Here is a 22,901-nt window from a genome sequence, read left to right as displayed (position 1 = left end):
GATGACGGAGGGGCTTGGCGGGGTGAAAGGTTATATGCGTTGCACTTCAGCCACTACGCATATGTTCATCATATCCTCGCTCGTCATGCTAATGAGAAGCAAGCCCCGCATCCACCAGCGCGGCATGAAAAGGGCCCTCCTTCTTCGGTTCAGGACTACCTACGAGTAGACGTGGTCAGCGAGCTGGCATCGATATCTCTACACGGGAACCACCTACCCTCATTCACATCAAGCCCTTCGAGAGATTATGGGAAGCACGTGACATCCTTCATCGACACCAGTCATTTGTGATACACAGGTTTGTCGTTCCCACAACCGGTAGGTGCCATTTGACCATCATGTCTATGTACTATACATTAATGGACTACGCTGCAGTCAATTCAGATGACCGCATTCCAGGCACGACGCGAATCAGCGATCGAGACGAACATCACTCGACGCCGAAGCCATGTGTATGCCTTTGAACGCCACCCAACGCTTGGAACCTGACGTATATCCCTCCCAAGCATCCTGGATCGCCGATGCTGATGAAACACTGCCGAAAAGAGATGGAAAGAGGCAGATAACGATAAGTCAAGAACGCCGATACGCCCGCTAATACATCATGAGCTTGTGTTGGCGCGACAAGAAAGAGAAAGAAGAGATGGAAGAAGTATGATGTTAACCGCGCGCAAGTTTCTCGAGTTTACTACGAATGCCATCGGAAAACCTGGTGGCGACACCCTCGTCAAGGACATCGATACAATGCGACAGGACGGCAAAGCCGTTATCCAATGGAACGGGGCTACCATCGCGCTTAGTCAAGGTGGGAATACCCTCCCTCCGTGACATGTACCTCAGTATGGTTGGGTGGTCAGCAGAGAGGCGATCCACAGAGAAAGCAGTATTAGATGGCTGATATGTCCCTTGATGGTTGGGACTCAAGGACTCGTTGTGAGCGAGCGAGTCAGCCCAGAAGACCAACCCTGCCCGATAGACAGCACCAGCCCACCACGGCGGGCGAATGCCTCGTGGCATCTCACGAATGAGGCGAAGAACTTGGCCAGCGTGAGTGATGGCCTCCTGCACATCCGACAAGCACTTCTTGTGCATCCACAGCATCTGTTGATACGAGCCGTCCACGCCCTCCCGTCGGGCGAGGCGCTCAATCTCTGGGAAATTTGACACAGCATTCATGCTGATAAGATGGAACATGACGAGATTTGCTTGCATCATCGGACATACTGGGTTCGCCTTCATGTACCGTTGCGCCAAGTCGAACCACCGCCCCAATAACGCCTGCACCTCTTCTAGGCGTACGCGAGTCGAAGCAGCTGTCAATGCCCGATTCCGCGATCGAGAGGCTACACTGTCGGAAAAGCAACTGAGGAGTTGGCAATATTGGCACACAAGGGTCTGCAGAGGGTGCAGTAGTAGTCGCAGGTGCATCGGGGTCAGATGAATCTCCTGAACATCCTGGACGACTATCTCGTCATCTAGGAAGTAGCGGAAGAGATCTCTGAGACTCGGTGGTCTTGCTCCAGAGCCTACTGAGGAGTATCCATTCGAGAATTCATGGACCTGGTTGAACATCTCCGACCACTCTGAAGCTGTCTGCGCCTGCCAGAGTTGATCTGAATCAGGCATTGGCGCACCAAATTCTGTTACCGAAAACAGGGGAGCAGTATCGTGGAATAGCGATAGGTCTTGGTCTACCATGACCCATGAGTAGATGAGGCTACACGATATTAGTGAGTGCGCGCACGTGACTGTACCGAGGTTTTCTACACTTACCGGCTGCGGCTTTCTTGCTGAAGCCAGTCCTTCCACAGCACATCCGTCGAAGTGTTTCCATTCATGTGAGGCGTGGTAGGCGGCCGAACATCGAGGATGCCGGAATGTCGTAACATGGAAAAATACATGCCGCGCTGACCCATGGCGATGTCCATCTGCCACTTGTCGCCACTCCACGCCGCTTGAACAGTAAAGAGAAGGGCCGCCCTCAGGACAATAGGATCGCCAGCCATAATGATGTTCTTCTCGATGAGGTCGAACAGCGATATCCGACATGCCTCAGTAAAGCCACCAGTCAGCCATCTCGCTTCGATGGACGGAATGGTCATGGCGCCCTGCGCAATCATCATGAGAATGAGCAAGCTCGAAGCTTTGTCATTGTAGTTCTGCATCAACTCGTTGGTGTCGAGGACTCCTCTGGCCGAGGTAGGATAATAGCGTTCAAAAGAGTTGGCGTACGACTTGAGGAAGTACTCCAGGACACGAGCAGGCGGAAGCAGAACGAAGTTGGAATGTGAAGCCGTAGATCCTGGAGACTCGCCACTGCTGGACGAGCTGCTTCCGTCTTTGTGGATATCTAGAGCCTTGTGAAGGAAGCTCTGTGTGATCGCGAGGAGTTTGTCTCGTGTGGCTTCCTGGAGTTTTGACACGGCGATCTGTCCGCCTTGTTGGAAATCAGATTCATCCCACGATGGGGTCCAGTTAGCCCAGCCCTCATGGTTCTTCAGGCTCAACTCTAATCGCTCAAGATTCAGCCTTGCAGTCCGCGGACATGAGCTTGAAGCGATAGAAGGAGTGCAACGGAAGACCGTCCAGCCGTCTTGGGCTGCGATAATGGCGCCAAGATCAGGGATGCCGGCGTCCGCTATTGAAGAATGTCTGTTAGAGGGATAGAACATCGAAGCCGAACTGCCGATTTGCAAGTCCGAGAACGATTCGTCCACCATACGAGGAGTCTGAACAGGCTGTCCGAATGTTTGTGCAGGCGACATTTCGGGTATCATACTAAGGATACCGTCTTGGGGCGGTCCCATCGTCATGTCCATGCCCATGGTCATCATCAGAGCGGGGTCAATCCGCATAGGATCGTAACTCGTATCCATGGGCATCGAGTGCCAAGGATCCATCATGAATTGCGGGCTCTCATTTTCCGGTTGATCGCGCACTGTCCTAACGAAGTCGTCGTACCCAGACATGGGTGTCGAAGAAACAAAACTATTCATGCCCGTAACCGGTGTGGGAAGAGGTGAGAGCAATGATGAGGAATGAGACAGTCCATTAGAGGGTGACTGATCGAAGAACGGGGGAGTATTCGAGATAGGCATGTGTATGTGGAGCGACTTCTCCTCGGGGTTCATGTGCGGTGGTGGTTGCACTGGATGTGAGATGGAAGGATTCCGCGAGTGGGGCGCTGAGGGAGATTGCGATTGCCGTTGCGATGGAGGTTGGCTGTCGGAAATCTGGCTAGGCTGCTGAATTTGAGATGGAGACGACTGAGCGGTTGCTTGTTTCGGCTGGCCATCGTGGTTTGGAGAGACATTGCCGGATGTGTTCTGGTTATCCGCGTTGCTACCACTCTCGCTCGAATCACCACTGCCTGTTTCAGGAGGACCTCCTACTCGTTGGACACCTTTCGATGCTCGCCGTGTAGGACGTAGAGTACACTTCAGGTTCCTTTGAGCGCACCGGGTGCAAGGAAACTTCTTGTCGCATTTCGTCTTCGTCTTTGCACAATTACTGCAGGCGATGGGTGTGCGACCGGCGGACTTAGGTATGATGCCTTGCGGTGGGAGGCCTTCTTCGTTGTTCTGGTTACGGCCGTGTACGGTGTAATGTCTTTGCAAAAGATCTCTGGAAAGATTGTCAGCGTTTCGTTCAATACGGAGATTATGACCAAACAAGAAGAGGAGGGAGCGCACGCAGGGTGGGACTTACCGTCGAGCAAAGCTCATATGACATGTAAAGCACTTGAAAGGCTTGACATTGGTGTCTGTTTGGCATTGATGGTCAGCGGAGATGCTACGGAACGATCGGATTGAACTCGACATTGCGAAAATCCACCCTCATGGACAGAGCAAGAGTTGGCTTACGAGTTAGGATATGTCGTTCGAGATGTTCGTCCCTGGTGAACGACTGTCCACAATATGTGCAGAAGACCATTTTGAATCACGGATTGGACGTGTAGTCCTGGAGAGAGCCTGGCTGTAGATGTTGTTCAACACGATAGTGGTTGACCGAGATGTAGTAAGAAGGGTGCGGGGACGGCGTGCTGTACCAAACTTCAGAATGAGAACAATGCCATAGACTGCAAGGCGGGGATGTCAAGGCAAAAGAGTGGTTGGCAAGGTTCAGTCAAGGAGGATCAGAATCGTGGAGTAATAGGTCCGAAGTCCGGTAGTCCTGGAAGGTCTCTAAAACGGGGCGGACATGGAGGCCAGTCTGGAGCTAGGTGGAAATAGCAGACGTCAAGTCGATGGCAAGACGTTTTCGTTGGGACGTCAGACGGAAGCCGTGATTAAGACGGCTGTGGAGCTGACTGCAGAGGAAACCGACTAGCAGTGGTCTGAGAGAGACAAGGTCAAGATCAGGCCCGGTTGTACAGCTGTTTTGGAGCAGGCTGAGCAGGCTCGAGCGGGCGGAAAGAGATGTATAAAGATAGAAGATTATCACGGGAGGGGAGTTGACGTGGGGAAAGGTATTTCTCGAGGCTCGAGTACGTATAGAGGTAGGCAATGTAAGAGCGGGTTTGACTAGCGGCTTTTCCCAACAGGGAGTGTTGATTATGCATCTGAGCGACGATGAATTCATCAATTGGGGAGGGATCCAGCTGCACGAGAGGATGAGCTAGTGCCTCGCAGTTACATGCAGCGCGCCAGGCTCTTGGGTGGGTCGAGCCTGACCCGGTTAGCCCAAGATTTGTTTGAGCGACCAGGGGCATCTGCACGGCGTTGATAACAAGACTCAGCAGTAACAGGGGTACATCTTGGAGATCTGCACCGCGGACTAGATTGATGGAGGGGAGGCCCAGCGTGGTGGAGGTTCGTGCTGAGAGTGACGGGGACGAGCGCCGAGCCCGCGTCAGCCACAAGTCCGCGAACCGAGTGCTGGCCGCATGGCTCCCTGGGAAAAAAGACAGCGAGACACCCGTACACCCGTAATGTATTCTGTAATACGACAATATTACTGCCACGATCGGCACCCGCCCACACGTCGAATCAGCACCAGCGGGGCCCTTGGATCTGCTGTAAGATACACCAATGTCTCTATATAGACGCTTCCGAGCAACCCACTAACGTTTCTGGCAGCGGTGAGCCCGCCTCAGCCCTCGTTCGCGAGCGATACGAAGCCTCTCGCGTCTTCATACTCGCGCGGGTACTGATGGGCACCGCACACGAGATAACACATAGGCATGTCAGCATCACGCGGCTGAGTTGTGGTTGACAGGTGCCGACTCGGATCATGAGCAGCTCTCTGCTCGTATCAGAGCCTCAATACAGTTTGCTGTCTCCATCCGCGGCCACTAATAAAGTCAACGACTGAAATCTTGTGTACCTCGCCCGAGGCCATTGTCGTTCAATTGTATCGATTTCTGGCCAAGGTTCGCGCTTCGCAAGGCCATTGCAACAGTGGCTCTGCGCCAACCGAATACCCCACTTCAATTTGACGCTCACACGGTTCGCTCAGACACTCTTACTCTGTCCCCATACTTCGGTGGGTCGTCAACTGTTTCGAACGGTGAGCCGAGTGCGTCACTGGCGTTGGCGTGGCTAACATTATCGCGCGCGCCATGGCAGGTTCGAGTAGCGTCCTGCTTTGCTCGTCCTACGGTCGCACGTGATCTCGGAACACAAAAAGTGGTTCTATTACAGCTTCATCCTTAGTCAACGCAGGGCGCTTTCGCGATGGCAAGGCGGTGCGTTTGACACGTCTGAATGCAGTGTTCCGCCTCTAGTCACAAGCTGCTTCCTCACCGTCAAAGTCTGTTCTGTTCAACAGTGAATTGCTTTATTTGGCGATCAGTTGCGGTCTACTTTGACAGCTTTCGATTCTGCTTTTTCCTCTGGTCGCGACTGTAACCAAAGTTCCATGAGCGGTCACAGTACCGCACGAATCAGTTGCTGGCCCCGGCTCTACCCAGGCATTCGCGGCATGCCGCTGAGGCTAATGTCGCGAATGCACCACCCAGTCAGGGTGTAATCTTCACGCCTTTTACCTCATTTTTTCATGATGCAAACGATATGGGAAGTACTCCGCAACGCCCAAGCACGCCATGTATGTAGACGTGCGCTGGCCTCGCGACAGAGGCTACCTGAGCATTGCAATCAAATGGCAAGGATCTACACGTCAGTCCAATACCTCCAATCGAGAGGCGGCAGGTGTCGCTTCACCAAGCAACGTACCAAATGCGGGAACCCCACGCCAGCCCTAAGGCTGATCTCGACAGATACAGGGTGCTCGAGCCAAATGATCGGCCGAACAAGGTTTAAGCCTACTATTCGCTTCCGCTTCTGTTCCGGGTTCTGCGCCACACAGCATGGACGCGTTCGCGAAGACACGAAAAATAATAGCTACGGGGAAAGTTCCTGCTACGAGTCAAAATGCCAGACCAGTATGGAGAACAATCGCTAAAAATGTCATGCTCGAAATTGAGGCACCCGGTGACTGAAACAGTTTCGACTTTTATATAGCCTTCGCTGTCGCGTCGTGAGTCGCCCAACCCCACCGATGTTTTGAGCACGGCCGTTGGCAATTCGAAACTATTGTTTCGTGTCGGCCGTTGCCTCACGATCGCGCACGCGAGCGAAAAGCCCATGTAGCCATTTCACAGACAGCAAATCTCTTCTTGACCCCTTATCTCACTCCCCCAGAGTATCAGAAGTCTGATCGTCGCGGCCCGTGACGCGTAAAGTCTAATTAATTCCAATCAAGAACACGAGGCTTCTTTTGGAGCGGAATGGTGTGTAGAAGCAGAAGCGAGCCTGTTTCTCAGGACGCGACGTGCCGTCCATGGACTCCCTCTCCAAGGCTGTATTGTGCCAAATTACGTGCAGCCCCAAGCACGTGAGACTGCTCGTGCGAAATCTTACTGCCATTCCACTCTATGAGCTCGCTGCTCATCGCATCACCACGAAGTGACGTAGGGTGAATGGTTAAGTTCTCTCTGGTGGCTTGATGGCTTGGGGTGCCTCTTCGTATCATGACGGTACGTGGAGAGTCAGCCAACACCAGTACCGAGAGCAACCAACGCTCCGGCAGCAAGCTCACTTCTCGGTTACCAGACCCTGACGCAATTGCAGCATCCCAAAATTTCATAGAGAATGCTATTTTAAACCCGTCTCAGTACCGAGTATGCATGTTGCGAGCCAGACTGTCTCAAGCAGAGGTGGGATGATCTACACTCGAGAGATCCATGGGTAGCATCCGGTAGTGTGCGATAAGGACCATAAGGCTATGGGTTAGGCCGACGTTAGACGCCTATCTCGAAAGCACCACTATGAGGCACAGCAGCCAGTGTTAGACTTTGCGATTGAGTTTCGTACTGTGTACGATGTAGATATCCGAACGAACAACTTATGAACGTCACGAAATCTCCGTGAACTCCTATTGGACGGAGATGCAAGGCGGGAGCGGAGACCTGGTGGGCTGTCTGCCGAGAGATCCCGCTGTGGAGAGATTGTATGCCTGTCAGACACGGAGACACAATGCTACAACGTGGATAGGCAAGAATTCCAAAATACCGGTTCCCCGTTCGGCACATGTCGCTGACTGCTGCCAGTCTAAGCACAGCTCCATCATTTACCGTTTGGGATTTTCCACGATAAGAGCAACACGACCATCACGGTAGTTTCACACGAAGAAGATGACAGCATTTCCAGCAAACCATTCGCAGTGATCATCGATGACGATCATGCAGGGCTTATGTATAAAAATATTGGTGGCTCAGCACTTGTGGCCAATCAGCATAGGCATTTTCAGCGTTTGCGCTAGCAGGCTACAAACTCCCCTCATTCCAAGATTCTGGGGATCTACATCATCGGCCGTCTCAAACGGCAAGCCGTGATGAAGTGTCGCCAAAAACTACCAGGAAATGCACCGAAACTTCTCTCAAGGTATGTGAAGTAGCCTAGAGGTTTAGCCTGCGGGCAGAAGACACCCTCGGTCAGATTCCTTCCTCTGGAGACCCAACAGGCCCCCGGAGATCACACCACTTGCTGCGCATCTGTCAGCTTAATGGAACGATACTTTGGATGTATGCAACGCGACACCGAAACCGATTTTGGTAGGTTCGCTCCTCCGACCATGTCCTGTCTGGCAGGGAGTTCCTAGATGATTACTTGCAGCTCGAGGAGCTCCGTGGGTCGCCGGAGTACCGCACCGTTGTTCGGCATTATTTCCACCTAAACAACCTTGCAGACTGTGCGGAAGCCCTATCGAATCTATTAGCACGATTGACTACGCCTACGTAGGTAAAAGTCTCGCAGTTGTATTACTTCCGCGAGTTCGCGCTACCATTTGCATGCACATCTAGGTGTAATATGTTCCTTCGTTATCGGCCCCTAAGCATCACTTCATCTCACTAGTCTCCACATTTTGTCCAATCGCACTGCAAGGCGATACATGGTGGCCATCAGCCTCTGGCTGAGCTTACGGCTCAGAATTGAAGTTTCAGACTGTGAGCATGGCTCAGCTTCTCACTTTGCACAACCAAAACTTCGCCAGGCAGCTCCCGCTGCTAGGCGCTAGCTAATACCATTGACAGCGGATGCTTAAGTCACTTGTGGCGCTCAAGGCATATTCTAGGCTTCTTCCAGTGCATTGATGTATGAGCGATGATGATATGATCGATGTTTACTTCTGCAAGTTAGAATCACAACATGGACACTCGACGATTCTCATCTAGCGCACGCGCACCATTTGCAGTCGCACTTCCGGTGTTCTCGAGGCTACCTTGGTCGATTGTAATGTCCGAAATATGGTTTCTATTGGTAATCGGATCAAATTCGTACGCGCATGTTTCTATTCTGACGAAATGCAACATTTTTGACTCCATTTTCCTTGGCTCGACCAGTTGCACTGCGTACACTCACATTTGACAGATCATACAGCATTCAATGATATTCAGACTAGTCTTCATCGCACGGGCCTAAGATAAGATGAGTGCTGTCATAGTCCTCACACGAAAACCACTGGAGCGTAGCCTCAATCGTCACCCCACGGGCTTACCTAGGTATGCCAGATCGACTTCATACCTTATCTCAGACGTCGCTTCTTCTATAGTTCACAATTCTTGCGGCAATATGCAGATACTATCTTGAGTGCTGGTTAGCAGGCTATTAAGGTGCGTTAACCCGTTTATACAAATGTGGTTGTCCGGTTTGCTGTATGTTTCTATCGGCAGGGGCTGCACCCACGTAGCGGAAGCGAAAGCCTCGTATCACGCTTTTATCCTCATAAGCGGCTCCCAGAAGGCGGACCGAGAGGGCCTCGCCGGGTCGGTTTTTGTTCTTGGTGGTCGCGCAATCTAAGCTGTACATTTCATTTCATGATTTGTTGTTCAGCTTACTTTGCCAACCACGGCTCTAGCATGTATATTGCTTGACTTGCATCCCCCTTCGTGATGCATGTATCCCGGATTATGCGCGCAAGACAACTGGGCTCATGGGTAGTCGTAGTCTTGCAAGTAACCTGCGAGTCAAGTCCGCAATGCAAATGCGCCTTTTGCATAATCGTACTGAATCATGGCTGCAAACAGCATTACCGATTCGTTCATATCCTTGTTCCATTTGTCATGTGTAAAATCAAGCCGTCACTATAGTAACATGGTGAGCAGAACATTGACCCGCAAGAGGCCGAGATTTGTACGCGAAGCACAGCGATAGTATCGTCCATTGCCCGTAAAATCTAGAATTCCGGACGATCCTGCCGACATTTGACAAAACCCTCTCCATGTTGTTCCCACATCAAATGGATAAAAGTTCCGCGCACTCAAGCCTAGAATACCGGAGTAGTATCTTCATCGCTCGTATACCTAGATGCTGGAAAATAACAAGATTGCTGGATCGGTATACCAACTTAGTGAAGTCAGAGCAGTCCCTGTATCCTATTCATGTGTGTCTAGGCATTGGTAACATCGATGCTTCCGAAGTCAGACGAAACGACAATCGGCTGACAGACGGCTTTCTGCTTGTGCAAGCATAACCGTGATCTCGGAGCTGTGTCACAAGCTAGATTATGCACCACGAAATCGGGTGCGTTGTCTTAACGTGGCTCAATGTTCACGCGCGTGGCTTTCGCGGTGCACAGGGTAACACGAACTGCTCACGGGTCTCAAGTACTCAAGATACACGAGGCTTGTCGAAGGTTGGAGGTGTCATGATGCACCAGACGGACGCAATATCGTGGTACCAGATCGCCTTAGTACGATCTTTGGGTGGTGTTACATGCGACGTCGCAACCTAAGAAGGGTATGACAATGTTCAAGAACACATGAGGAAAACATTTATCAAAGCAGGAAAGCACAGCGCCATGAATGAAGCGATCTCTTACTATCCTTAGGTATGAAAATTCCTGTAGTGAGATGTTTCTTGCATTACCACAACCTACAGCCGGACGAGAATGTTATTTTCGTTGATTTTCGTGACATGTATTCCTCTGTTGAACATACAAGAGCAAACAGGTAATGATCACTCTTGGAAGTCGTGATTGAGGCCAAGTCTGATAGCATGAGATATTCTGTTAATGTAAGACGGATTTCTGCCCTTGTGCATATGTTAGACCCAAAGATATGCTCTTGATAATATTTGTTGCCTGTCTGATGCTCTAAGTGTTCGAGCTGGTATCAACCCAAGACTGTGATCGAAAGGATAAATTTGGCCATTATCCTGAGTGAACGAGAAGAGACAGAGTGACTATTACGGGAGTAAGGATGTTGGTGTGCTAAAAGTTGCTGGAATTATGAAGTTCAATTTGCCAAACACATGCGCTTTGAACTATCTGGACGCTTTGCAGACATTAAATGCTCATGATACAAGTTCGGCATGATTTTACTACAGGTCCGAGTGGTAAGCTTATGCAGAATACCGTCAGTCTTTCCGTGTCACAGCAATTGCCGCTGAAGACTCTGTATTGAACCGGTTTGATGGTTTGTGTTGTCATTGAAGACGTTTTTGCGGGTACTGACAGCCTCGTATTCGGGCACATGGCATAGCAATTCTAGCTGGGTTGTAACACTACCACCTTAACACTAACCACTATGTCCCATGTATTTTATCCATATGGTAATACCGAGGTGTTGCTACAGCTAATAATGATTCGTTGAAGTCACAAGTACCTAAGTATCTTTGCATATCCACTGGCCTCTTTTCGGGGAATACCTACCTTAGTCTGTGGTGGATCGTAATGCAAGGCGTCATAGGTGGACGAATGTTCTTATCATGGTATTTTAATTCCCGCTGAAGGAATCCAGAATTCGAGTCTGAGACCTTACGCTCCCTATAAGACCGCCACGCTATGTTGTCCGAAAATTCTCTCCAAGGTGCGGCCCACGCTAATGTAGACATGAACCCATTTGATAAGCATATGATTAGGTATCTATTTATCCCGCACAGCGATGTAATGTTATCAGGGCATTGACGGCTTCCATGACCAATTCCTGGCAAATTGTAGAGCACCATTTCAGTCTAAACAAGTCCTAGCGAAATCATTGCAACTTTCAACTCTGATCATGCTTACATTGCTGTCTCCAATATATCATTCTAATTCGGCGATGTCCATTAAACACCCAGATTACTATTCCCACGCAAAACCCTATCTACAGTACCCAGGTACTTCCTGGAGCTGTAAGCTAAGGAGCTTTCGACGTTCTGCGACCTAGCTGGAAACAAGCACACAGTCCAGAAATTCTTGAGGCTCAAACATTCCAATGAATCATTAGGCGAGGATGTCCACATATGCAGCTTCGATGTCACCTTTGGGGCGATGGTTCGGCACGAACGCGCGCTAGGCCTCATCGTCTTTTGCCGCCACGCTATCGTTTCAAGATCCAACCAAGATCAAGTGGATCCATAGGCGATCGCTTTAGCCACTGCCACTTCTACATATGGGGTAAAGGGGCTGGTAAGCGTGCTGCAGCTCAATCCCAAGGTCGTTTTGTGGGGTGTTCGCTGATCGCGGATGAAAGTTCCGCAGCCTGGGACGTAACGTTACGGAAGATCAGATCTTCAAGGCTTGGTTCCAAAACTTGTCAACGTTGCTGCTGCTATTCACGGTTAGGTACATGCAATGCACCGTTGTAGGCGAGTTTCTAGCTCCAGGCCGCTATAGCCTGGAGGTGCAGGTGTAAACAGCGTGTAGGTGACATGCAAAATGCCCGCATCATCGATCTTGCCGTCGCCTTCGGCCCGCACTTGTCATCTCTACGGCCCGTTAGAGGTAGGACCAAACGGCTGGTTGCCTCGATTGGAGGAATTATCGTAAGGAGATGGTGGGAGAGAGCTAAACATTCGAAGATACCCAAGAGCGTAGTGTGAACCGGCGGAGGCAAACATGTGAGCTCTAGCCACGGCGTCGCAAGCTCCCAGACAAAGTAGAATAGGCTGCAATTGTACAGGTGACTCAATATACACGTCACCTGAATGAATAGGTAGAGTGTAAGGGCAAGTCGAGCTTGGCGGGTTTACCTCCTAAAGGAAGGTGACCCAAGATGGTGCTATTAGACGTCCAAGCCATGATGATTTGTTTTGCGAGCTCATATATCTCCCCTTTCCGAAGTATCATACTGATCCGCGCTCTTTATTTCCCGTGTGCATCAATAATGGTTCGGGATTTGTTGAGCTTGACATAATGCCAGAAAGAGCCCTGCACATTTGCCGTTACGCTAATACAACGTTCCGGACAGTTCCACCGACATGTGATCATAGATATCCGAACTAGTCGCAATGAGCGGAAATACCATTGCACGAGTTTATTGAGTGAGCGAAAAGAACGTAGACGTCGTCAGAACTCGTCTTGATCCACACCTCTGAATGAAACTAGTCAAGCAAGCGCCAAGCTGAAGAGTGAAGGCGGCTGATGCGAGAGTTAAGCCAGATGCTGAAATCACTATGCACAATCAACGGAGCATCCTGCGGCTGTTGTATGCGTAATGCATACCGAAGTTAACGCGGCAGGGCATTCATCAGTCGAAATTAGGTTTACTGTGGAGAATGACATATAAGATCGAGATGAGTCCCTCTCTCAACATCGTACCGCTACATGTATGCAGACAAGAATCTGGTCGAAGTGGGGCCGACGCTATAGCTGCAGCAAGCGTCGTGCATCTTTCGAGTGTACTAATGCCTGGAGCCAGCTGGCTGGTAGTTTGAAGACTCACGGGCGTCGACACATGCTCGCGCGCCAAGTGTTGAGAGATCTGTTGGCCAAGTGAAAAGCCGTGCTAACAACCACTGGCGGTTGTTCATTCACTGGACATTGGAACGGCATCAAACTGACGTGTGCGTTAGCTAGGTATACTAGATATCTGAATTCTACATAGGTGTCAAACCATGGTAGGTGGACCTGCATACGTTTCCTCATGCCCCTATCTCATGTTTGTTGGTTTGCAATACGCAGGTATCTTCCGTTCCTGGCTGCCGCTATCAATCGAAAAGGAAAGCCAATGAACAAAAGTGTTGGACATGAGGGAGGGACGCGCTCAAAAGGGAAAAAGCCTTTTGTGTAAAAGAAAAATTGACCTGAGCGTCTGCCGCCACCCGAGATACTAGTCTGCGACATAGTGTCAAACGAAATGGTTGTGCCTTTTTTGGCAGTCTTGAAAATAGAGAATGAAACGTGAGTCGAGACGAACCATTTCAGGGCTTCCACGACGCGTGCAGGGCGTTTAAACTTTTCGCTGCGCTTACTACGCGATTCGCGACGAGACCACCCCACTTGCTGTCGATTGTTTCGTAGAGTAGCAAAACACGATCCACACAGGGAGCTTCTATTCTCAGTCTCAAACATGAAGTCTCTCATGGCGGTATGGATTTGGCTGCTGTCAATGACAAGACGTGGTAGACAGTTAGCCAGGTGTGGCTGGGTAGTTAGCGACACGTGTGCTGGGCGGTGACCAGAGGCAGAAACGTGTTGTCGATCGTTGACAGATTTGCTTATTCGGTTCTCCGCTCTCCGTAATGAACGTCACCTCGTAACCACCAACACGCTCATCGTTAGCACGCTCGATGAACACTTCCGCTTGATTCCATTCGCGCCACGAATCCCATCCAAGATGTGTACATGGTGTTTGTTCGATGCTACAAGGACCGTCAGGCCTTACGCGATGCTCCTACGACGTCCGTCCGAGCTTGTAGTCCGTTCGTTTCGACCGCGACTCGATGCCAGGAGTTGCGCGGAAACAAGCGAGGACCGCCCGGATCTACCGTAGGAAGTGCTCAAAGATACCCTAGTAACGTTTAGACTGTATACTCTTATACGCTCGGAGTACCGCCTGTGGCGTCGGTAATGGGGACGCCGGATTATCAGCAAGCTGACTGTAGGACACGCAGGGAGATGATCCTTCAGCCCTTAGCGATGGAATTCCGTATTTGGCAGCGACTCGAAGATACAACGAGCAGTTCGTCAACGGCGCTCTTGTTGTGGCTTGCGGCTTGGGCGCTTGGGCCCTACCATGGTCAAACATCGATCTTTTGCCCAAAGAATGGTTTTTCTCTGTGTCTATTCGAAGAGTAACCTAAAACGGCCGACCCGATGAGTTGGCGCTCTGACGATCATTGAGAGATTATGCGACTCCCAGATTCCGAGACGTAGGCTATGCCTCGTGCTAGCCCTAACCAGCAAGCACCTTCACCTAATTACCAGTCCGAGCGGGGTCTCCAGAAGCTTGATTGACGCCTGCAACGCTGTGGCACCACTTCATTTGGTACTTGGCCGAGGAAACGCTGACTGAGGCTCGGCAGCTCTTGTAATCCGTAGCCGTATCCTGTTGACTCCTGGCTTATCAACCCCATGTCTAGACCCAGAACACCGCTTAGGATACTGCGGTACGACATGTCGTTGACCCGAAGAACACACTAGCCACGAGGTCATGGCTCGCATATACCACGAGAAACCTAGTCGAGTTCCAGGCCCAGCAATTGCTTGGTGCCTGTAGTAACAAGCGTGGCATCGACAGGGTTTACTGCGAACAGCTTCGATATAACCATTTGGCCATCATCATTTCATCCTGACTGCATAGATCTAAGCCTGAATTCGCTTGGAAGATGCTGTAATTGATAGCAAAACACACGGACGCCATGTCTATCGACCCCGGCTTATGGGAGGGGATCCGACACACTAAACCCGAATTTGAGACAGCGCCCTTACCATCCAGGTCCCCACGTCTCATGTTTGCTATCATCCGTAACGCATTGGCTCGATACCTCAGCCGCTTGTCTCCACGCCTAGCATGCGCCATCTATCAATAGGCATAGGAGCATTCGGCGACATAGCCGGCACCTGCACGCCATTAATCCTCGGAATCATGGCTGGACTATCCAGGACAGGAAGTGGTCCGGGATCCACTCTCGCTCTCACGTCAATATGTTTCTGCAGTACTTCGTTCCGCAATACATGGGTTGTCACAGATCCGGCATCCACTGTGCTTGTCATCGCGCGATCCACGCCCTGACCACCATCTTGATATCTTACGCCTATCTTTGCCTCCTAGTCACATACATATAGGAGCAGCTCGAAACCCAAGAGTCTTCCCATCTCATCCATCCTACTCCAGTTTCTTGGGCCACTACTCAGCCGCCAAGTATCATACTCCCATACTGGATCAATCATTCTTTCCCCATCAACTACCCTTGCCTTGCTTCATTCTCGAAGCCCATCTATCTAACCGTCACATCCATCCTCAGTGAGGATCCTTTGCCCTAGACGGCAACAACTTTCTACAACCTTTCCAACTTTTTATTAATTCTTTTATACCCTTGCCATCATGAACGTCCTCATTTTCGGAGATCAAACCGCCGACCAGTACCCGCTCCTGCGGAAGGCTTGCACCTGGAAGAACAACTCGACGCTGACTACTTTCCTCGACAGAGTCAGCCAAGTTGTTCGTGAAGAAGTGCAGAAGCTGCCACGAACCCAGAGAGATCAAATTCCCAACTTTCTGACCACATGGGACCTTGTCGAAGCATACTATGCTAAGGGGCTGAAGATCCCTCAGCTTGAGAGCTGTATGGTCACTATCGCGCAGTTGGCGCATTTCATCGGATACTATGCCGAGAACCCATCAGACTTGCAAAACCCAGCAAACACCCGTGTTGTTGGTCTTTGCACTGGTCTCCTTGCTGGATCAGTCGTCGCATCCGCGAGATCGCTGAGCGAGCTTCTTCCTCTTGCCACTGAGGCTGTCCGCATTGCTTTCCGCACTGGTACTGTTGTCGGAGCCGCAAAGGAGGCAGTGGAGCAAGCCTCTGCACCAAAAGAGACATGGTCTACCATCGTGACCAACATGACCGAGAAGGCCGCCAAGGACGCTATCACTGCATTCCATGAAGAGCAGCAAATACCGACCCTGGCTCAAGCCTACATTAGCGCCGTTAGCACCATGGCCCTAACCATCAGTGGTCCTCCAGCCACCACCAAGCGCCTACTTCAGGGTGACGCTTTCAAGGGCTGCGCACGTGTAGCAATCCCTGTGTACGCTCCTTACCATGCTGCGCACTTCTACGGTTCTGCCGACATCGACCAAATCCTCGACAAGGACGCCATCAGGCACCTGCAGCAGTTCCGCCCCCTATCGCTCGTCCATTCTGCTACAACCGGAAAGTGCCACACTGCTACTAGCACATTGGACCTCATCCGCTCCGCTCTTACTGAGATTCTTGTCGAGCCGGTCCGTTGGGACAACTTGCTCACAGAAGTTGTCTCTCAGGTTACTGCCACAGCCAGCCAAGATTGCTCGGTATCCGCGATTGGCGTTACCACTATCACCAACAGCCTTGTCTCAGCGCTCAGAAATGGTGGACAGTCATCCGTCACGGCTCGCGACCACACCACCTGGGTTGCCGCCGAACATGACAGCCGCGGTCGTACTCAGAATGACAAGATTGCCATCGTCGGTATGTCTGGTCGATTCCCTGGTGCGGCTAATCCTGATGCGCTTTGGGACCTCCTTGAGAAGGGTTTGGATGTTCACCGTGAGGTGCCTTCCGACCGTTTCGACGCACAGGCTCATTGCGACCCCACCGGCAAGGGCAAGAACAAGAGTCACACACCATTCGGCTGCTTCATTGATGAGCCTGGTCTATTCGACCCCCGCTTCTTCAACATGTCCCCGCGTGAAGCCGCTCAGACTGACCCCATGGGCCGTCTCGCTCTTACTACTGCGTACGAAGCCTTGGAGATGTCCGGATATGTACCTAACCGTACTCCTTCGACCAAGCTTGAGCGCATTGGCACCTTTTACGGACAAACGTCTGACGATTGGCGTGAGATCAACGCTGCCGAAAACATTGACACCTACTTCATCACAGGTGGTGTGCGTGCCTTTGCACCGGGCCGTATCAACTACTACTTCAAGTTCTCCGGCCCATCTTACAGCATTGACACTGCTTGCTCGTCATCTCTCGCTGCTATTCAGCTAGCCTGCACTTCTCTTTGGGCTGGCGACTGCGACACTGCCTGCGCCGGTGGTTTGAACGTTCTCACCAACCCTGACATTTTCTCCGGCCTCAGCAAGGGTCAGTTCTTGTCTAAGACTGGTAGCTGCAAAACCTACGACAACGATGCGGACGGTTACTGCCGTGGTGATGGTTGTGGCTCAGTCGTCCTCAAGCGCTATGAGGACGCCATTGCGGACAAGGACAACATCCTTGGCTGCATTCTCGGTGCCGCGACCAACCACAGTGCCGAGGCTGTCTCTATTACCCACCCCCACGCCGGAGCGCAGGAATACCTGTACAACAAGGTCCTCTCCAACGCTGGTGTTGACGCACACGACATCAGCTATGTTGAGATGCACGGAACCGGTACCCAAGCTGGTGACGGTATTGAAATGACTTCTGTCACGAATGCTTTTGCACCTCGCCACCGCCAGCGTCGCCCTGAACAAACTCTTCATCTGGGTGCCATCAAAGCCAACATCGGTCACGGAGAAGCTGCCTCTGGTATCAACTCTCTGGTCAAGGTGTTGATGATGATGAAGAAAAACGCCATCCCCGCCAATGTTGGTATCAAGGGTGTCATGAACAAGACCTTCCCCAAGGATCTCGGTCAACGAAATGTCCACATCTCAACGACACAGGTCCCATGGCCGCGCAACGGTGCTGAGAAGCGCAAGATCTTCTTGAACAACTTCTCTGCCGCCGGTGGTAACACCGCGGTCATCCTTGAGGATGGTCCTCTCCCTGAAGCGCCCAAGGGTGTTGACCCGCGCACTATGCACATGGTGACAGTGAGCGCTCGTTCTATCTCGTCCCTCAAGAAGAACATCAACAACTTGATGCAATTCATCGACGAGACTCCAGGAGTGACGCTACCCAGCCTGGCCTACACTACTACAGCTCGCCGCATCCAGCACAACTACCGGGTGGCATTTTGTGTATCCGACATCAACAAGGTCAAGGACGGTCTTCAGGCCCAGATCAAGGACACTTACAGTCCCCTTCCTATGGTTCCTACTAAGACTGCGTTTACCTTCACCGGTCAAGGTTCGCAGTACACTGGCCTTGGCCAGAAGCTATACGAAGACCTTGAGACCTTCAGGATTGACATCGATCAGCTTGATAAGCTTGCGCGCCTGCATGGTCTCCCGTCCATCCTGCCTATCTTGACAGGTGCAGATGTCGCAACGCTCTCGCCTGTTGTCGTCCAGCTTGGCATGGCCTGCATTCAAGTTGCTCTTGCTCGCATGTGGGCATCATGGGGCGTTAAGCCTGTGGCTGTCATTGGTCACAGTCTAGGCGAATATGCCGCCCTCCACGTAGCTGGTGTCATCTCTGCCAGCGACATGGTTCTCTTGGTCGGACGTCGTGCTCAGATCTTAGAGCAAGAGTGCACCGCCAACACACACGGCATGCTCGCCGTCAAGGGTAGCGTTGCTGCCATCACCGCTGCCCTCGGTGACAAGATGACTGAGATCGCCTGCATCAACGGCCCAGAAGAGACTGTCCTTTGTGGCACTGTCGAGGTTGTCGAGTCCACCAACGCGGATCTCGCATCCAAGGGCTTCAAGGCTACCAAGTTGAATGTGCCATTCGCCTTCCACTCTGCTCAAGTCGAGCCTATCCTTGAGAAGTTCAAGGCTGCGGCTGCCTCGGTAACCTTCAATGCACCTGTTGTTCCGGTGATGTCGCCTCTGACTGGTGAAATCATCCGGGAGGCTGGTATCGTCGGCCCCGACTACCTTGCTCGTCACGCACGGGAGACGGTCAACTTCTGCACTGCCCTTACCACTGGTCAGGACAACAAGCTCTTCGATGCGAAGACTGCTTGGCTTGAGGTTGGCGCCCATCCTGTCTGCAGCGGTATGGTCAAGTCTTCTCTTGGTGGATCTCCCGTCGCCGCAGGGTCTCTCCGCCGCAACGAAGACCCATGGAAGACTCTTTCCAACAGCATCACCACCCTCTACCTTGCTGGTGTCTACTTTGACTTCAACGAGTACCACAGGGTCTTCAACGATGCTCATGAGATGTACACTCTTCCCACGTACGCTTTCGACTCCAAGAAGTACTGGTTGGACTACCACAACAACTGGACCCTCACCAAGGGCGAGGTTCTCGAGGCTCCCACCTCTGTCAAGACTATCGAGGCCGCGCCCGCCGTTGAGGCAGCTTCTAAGTTGTCCACTACATCTTGCCACAAGATCGTCCGCGAGAACCTCCAGGCCAACTCTGGTACTGTTGTCGTCCAGTCGGATCTCTCCGATCCCAAGTTGAAGGCCACCATCACCGGCCACCAGGTCAATGGCACTCCTCTCACGCCATCGTCACTGTACGCTGACCAGGCCATGACCGTTGCGGACTACCTCTACCAGCAGCTACGTCCTGGTATGGCTACTCCCGGTCTCAATGTCTGCTCCATGGAGGTGACCAAGACTCTCATTCCTCAGTATCCTCCTCCAGCCAGCGGTCAGCATTTGCAGATCGAGGGTAACGCGGACCTGGAGACTGATGAAGTCAAGATCACATTCCGCACTGTCTCTGCCGATGGCTCCAATGTTCTCGCTGAGCACGCTGTTGGTATCGTCAAGTACGAGGACATCAATGCCTGGAAGGAAGAGTGGGGTCGCATCCAGTACATGGTGCAGGCTCAAATCAACAGCCTCGAGCAGAAGCTTCAGACCGGTGCTGCCCACAAGGTTCTCCGTGGAATGGCTTACAAGCTTTTCAAGGCTTTGGTGACCTACGCTGACAACTACCGTGGTATGGAGGAAGTCATTCTGGATGGTAAGGAGACTGAGGCTACCGCTCAGGTCCAGTTCCAGACAACAGCTGCCGATGGTGAGTTCTTGTGCTCACCTTACTGGATCGATTCTCTTGCCCATCTCTCCGGATTCATCGTCAACGCTTCTGATCACCTGGACTCCGAGAACTCGGTCTACATTTCTCACGGATGGGGATCGATCAAGATTGCTGGAAAGCTTTCGCCCGAGAAGAAGTACCGCTCCTACGTTCGCATGCAGCCCGCTCCCGGCAACATCTCCGTTGGTGATGTTTACATCATGGACGGCGCTGAGATCATGGGTATGGTCATGGGCCTCAAATTCCAGAACATCCCTCGCCGCGCTCTCAACATCATGATGCCTCCTTCTGGCAAGGCTGTTGCTGCCCCTGCTGGCAAGGCTCCTGCTAAGGCCGCCCCCAAGGCGCTGCCGTCGGCTGCACCTGTCAAGACCAAGGTCGCCGCCACCAAGGCAGTCAAGCCAGTCGCGAAAGTTGCTAAGGTCGCGAAGCCTGTCAAGGCAGCTGCTCCTGCCGGCGTCACTTCCAAGGTCATGAAGATCGTTGCTGAGGAGATTGACGTTGACATGTCTGAGCTTGTCGATGAGGCCGCTTTCGAGAACCTTGGTGTCGATTCACTCTTGTCTCTCACCATCTCGGCTAGATTCCGTGAGGACCTCGACATGGATATTCCTTCCACCCTCTTTACCGATTGCACTACCGTAGGAGAGTTGAAGAAGCACTTCTCGCAGTTTGATGGGGCTGTGGTCGTTGAGGATGACTCTTCAGAATCTTCCGACGATTCGTCTCCCTTCGAAGAGGTCGCTGACGAGAACGACGATACCCCTGCTAGCTCCACTGGCAGCGATGATGAGGATGAAGAGGTCAAGCCCTCTGCTGCTCCCACCGAGGGTGGTGCCAGTCTCGCACGTAAGCTTGTCGCCGAAGAGATGGGCGTTGATGTTTCTGAGATCACCGACGACCTCGACCTTACTGACATTGGCATGGACTCCTTGATGAGTCTTACCATTCTTGGTTCCATGCGTGAGGCTACTGGTCGTGATCTGCCTGCTGATTTTCTCACCGTCAATGTCACCATCAAGGACATCGAGACTGCTCTCGATATGCGCCCTAAGCCGCAGCAGCAGGCGAAAGCAGCGAAGCCCGCTGCTAAGGTTTCGGCCCAGCCTCCTCAACTCTCTGAGGTAAACAAGAAGCTCGCATCCCTTCCCGACGTCTCTCACCTCCCGCCCGCCACTTCCGTACTCCTCCAGGGTAACCCTAAGACCGCCACTAAGAAGTTCTTCCTGGTTCCCGATGGTTCTGGCAGTGCGACCAGCTACATCTCTATCCCCAACATCTCCACTGACATGGCCGTGTACGGACTCAACTGCCCGTTCATGAAGTGCCCTGAGAAGTGGAATTGTGGTGTCGAGGGTGTTTCCCGCCTCTACCTTTCGGAGATCAAGCGCCGCCAGCCCCAGGGCCCTTACCTAGTCGGTGGATGGTCTGCTGGTGGTGTCATGGCTTATGAGGTCGCCCAGCAACTGGTCAACTCTGGTGAGAAGGTTGAGAACCTCGTCCTGATCGATGCTCCCTGCCCCGTCGCTCTTGACCCTCTACCTGCCCGCCTCCATATCTTCTTCGACCAGATAGGTCTTCTCGGTACCGGTAAGCCCGGTGGCACTCCATCCTGGCTCCTTCCTCACTTCGCGTCCGCAATCCAGAACCTCAAGGACTATGACCCGAAGCCAATGGACCCCAAGATCGCACCACCTGTCCTTGCCATCTGGTGCACAGATGGTGTCTGCCCTAACCCTGAGGACCCCCGTCCCCCACCAGGTGAGGGAGAGGATCCCGCTCCCATGAAGTGGTTGCTCAACAACCGTACCGATTTCTCGGACAATGGTTGGGCCCAGCTCCTTCCCAAGGAGAACTTCCAGTACGCTGTTATGGGCGGAAACCACTTCACGATGATGAAGGGCGAGCACGTACGTCACTCCACGATCATTACCATCATTTCATGATACTAACATTGTCTTAGGGTGCCACACTCGGCAAGCTCATTCAGCAAGGTCTCAAGCTATAAGCTTCGACCCCTCTTCATCCATAGACTTGTCACACATTGCAAATTGCATACATCTCCTTTGTTCAAGTGTTGAATAACGAGATGTTGGCGTTGGGCTCTCGCTTATTGGTCTTCGGCATACATATACTCTGGCGCTAGCGAAGGTGTCATGATCTGTTGGCGTTGGGATACTACCTTCTTGTGGCTCCATTTGTCTTTCGCGCACTCGTTGCACCTTTTTCTCATGTTCACGCACGTTATGATTCATACTGTACTTAATGCTTGTTTTACCCACAATGGCAAGGGTTTGTTCACAACAACTAGTTCCCATCGCATCGTGACTTGGTGTGTCTCATTCCACTACCCTCCAGTTCTACCTCACTTGATTGGCACTACGACCATCTCAGTCCTGTTCCAGCTAATGACCGAGGTAGCCATCCCGCTTCCGTTTCTTCCCATGTCTTTCCAGTGCCACATCCATACTACCAGCGACTGAAACTGAAAATTGCGCAATCTGTTACTGTCTCGTTTCCGGCTCCACAGTCCGACAACCATAAGTGTTGGTATTTGGGTTTGTTGGGATACTTTAAAGACAACCCCCACGCCATCGTATAGGTAATCAACATGTCATAATC

At 51.9% G+C, this 22,901-nt stretch overlaps 3 protein-coding genes across 3 annotated transcripts; 1 reads left to right on the top strand and 2 right to left on the bottom strand.

The window, feature by feature from the left end:
* Positions 1-660: 660 nt before the first annotated feature.
* Positions 661-3,933, bottom strand: GT037_000568 (transcription factor cmr1; the record flags this gene model as incomplete). Its single annotated transcript, XM_038925615.1, has 4 exons — positions 661-1,717; positions 1,774-3,624; positions 3,709-3,763; positions 3,864-3,933. 4 exons carry the CDS (start codon positions 3,931-3,933, stop codon positions 661-663), a joined length of 3,033 nt encoding a protein of 1,010 aa, XP_038791471.1.
* A 4,612-nt stretch (positions 3,934-8,545) lies between these two features.
* Positions 8,546-8,812, bottom strand: GT037_000567 (uncharacterized protein; the record flags this gene model as incomplete). Its single annotated transcript, XM_038925614.1, has 2 exons — positions 8,546-8,625; positions 8,686-8,812. 2 exons carry the CDS (start codon positions 8,810-8,812, stop codon positions 8,546-8,548), a joined length of 207 nt encoding a protein of 68 aa, XP_038791470.1.
* A 6,936-nt stretch (positions 8,813-15,748) lies between these two features.
* GT037_000566 (polyketide synthase) lies at positions 15,749-22,287 on the top strand (the record flags this gene model as incomplete). The annotated part of the gene is made up of 2 exons (XM_038925613.1): positions 15,749-22,189; positions 22,243-22,287. The coding sequence occupies 2 exons, from the start codon at positions 15,749-15,751 to the stop codon at positions 22,285-22,287; spliced, it is 6,486 nt and encodes a 2,161-aa protein (XP_038791469.1).
* Between the last annotated feature and the right edge of the window lie 614 nt (positions 22,288-22,901).

The sequence above is a fragment of the Alternaria burnsii genome (genome assembly GCF_013036055.1).
Source record: "Alternaria burnsii strain CBS107.38 chromosome Unknown 705, whole genome shotgun sequence".
In the NCBI taxonomy this organism is placed as follows: domain Eukaryota; kingdom Fungi; phylum Ascomycota; class Dothideomycetes; order Pleosporales; family Pleosporaceae; genus Alternaria; species Alternaria burnsii.
The sequence above is the reverse complement of the archived record's forward strand: the minus strand, read 5'-3'. Positions and strand labels throughout refer to the sequence as shown.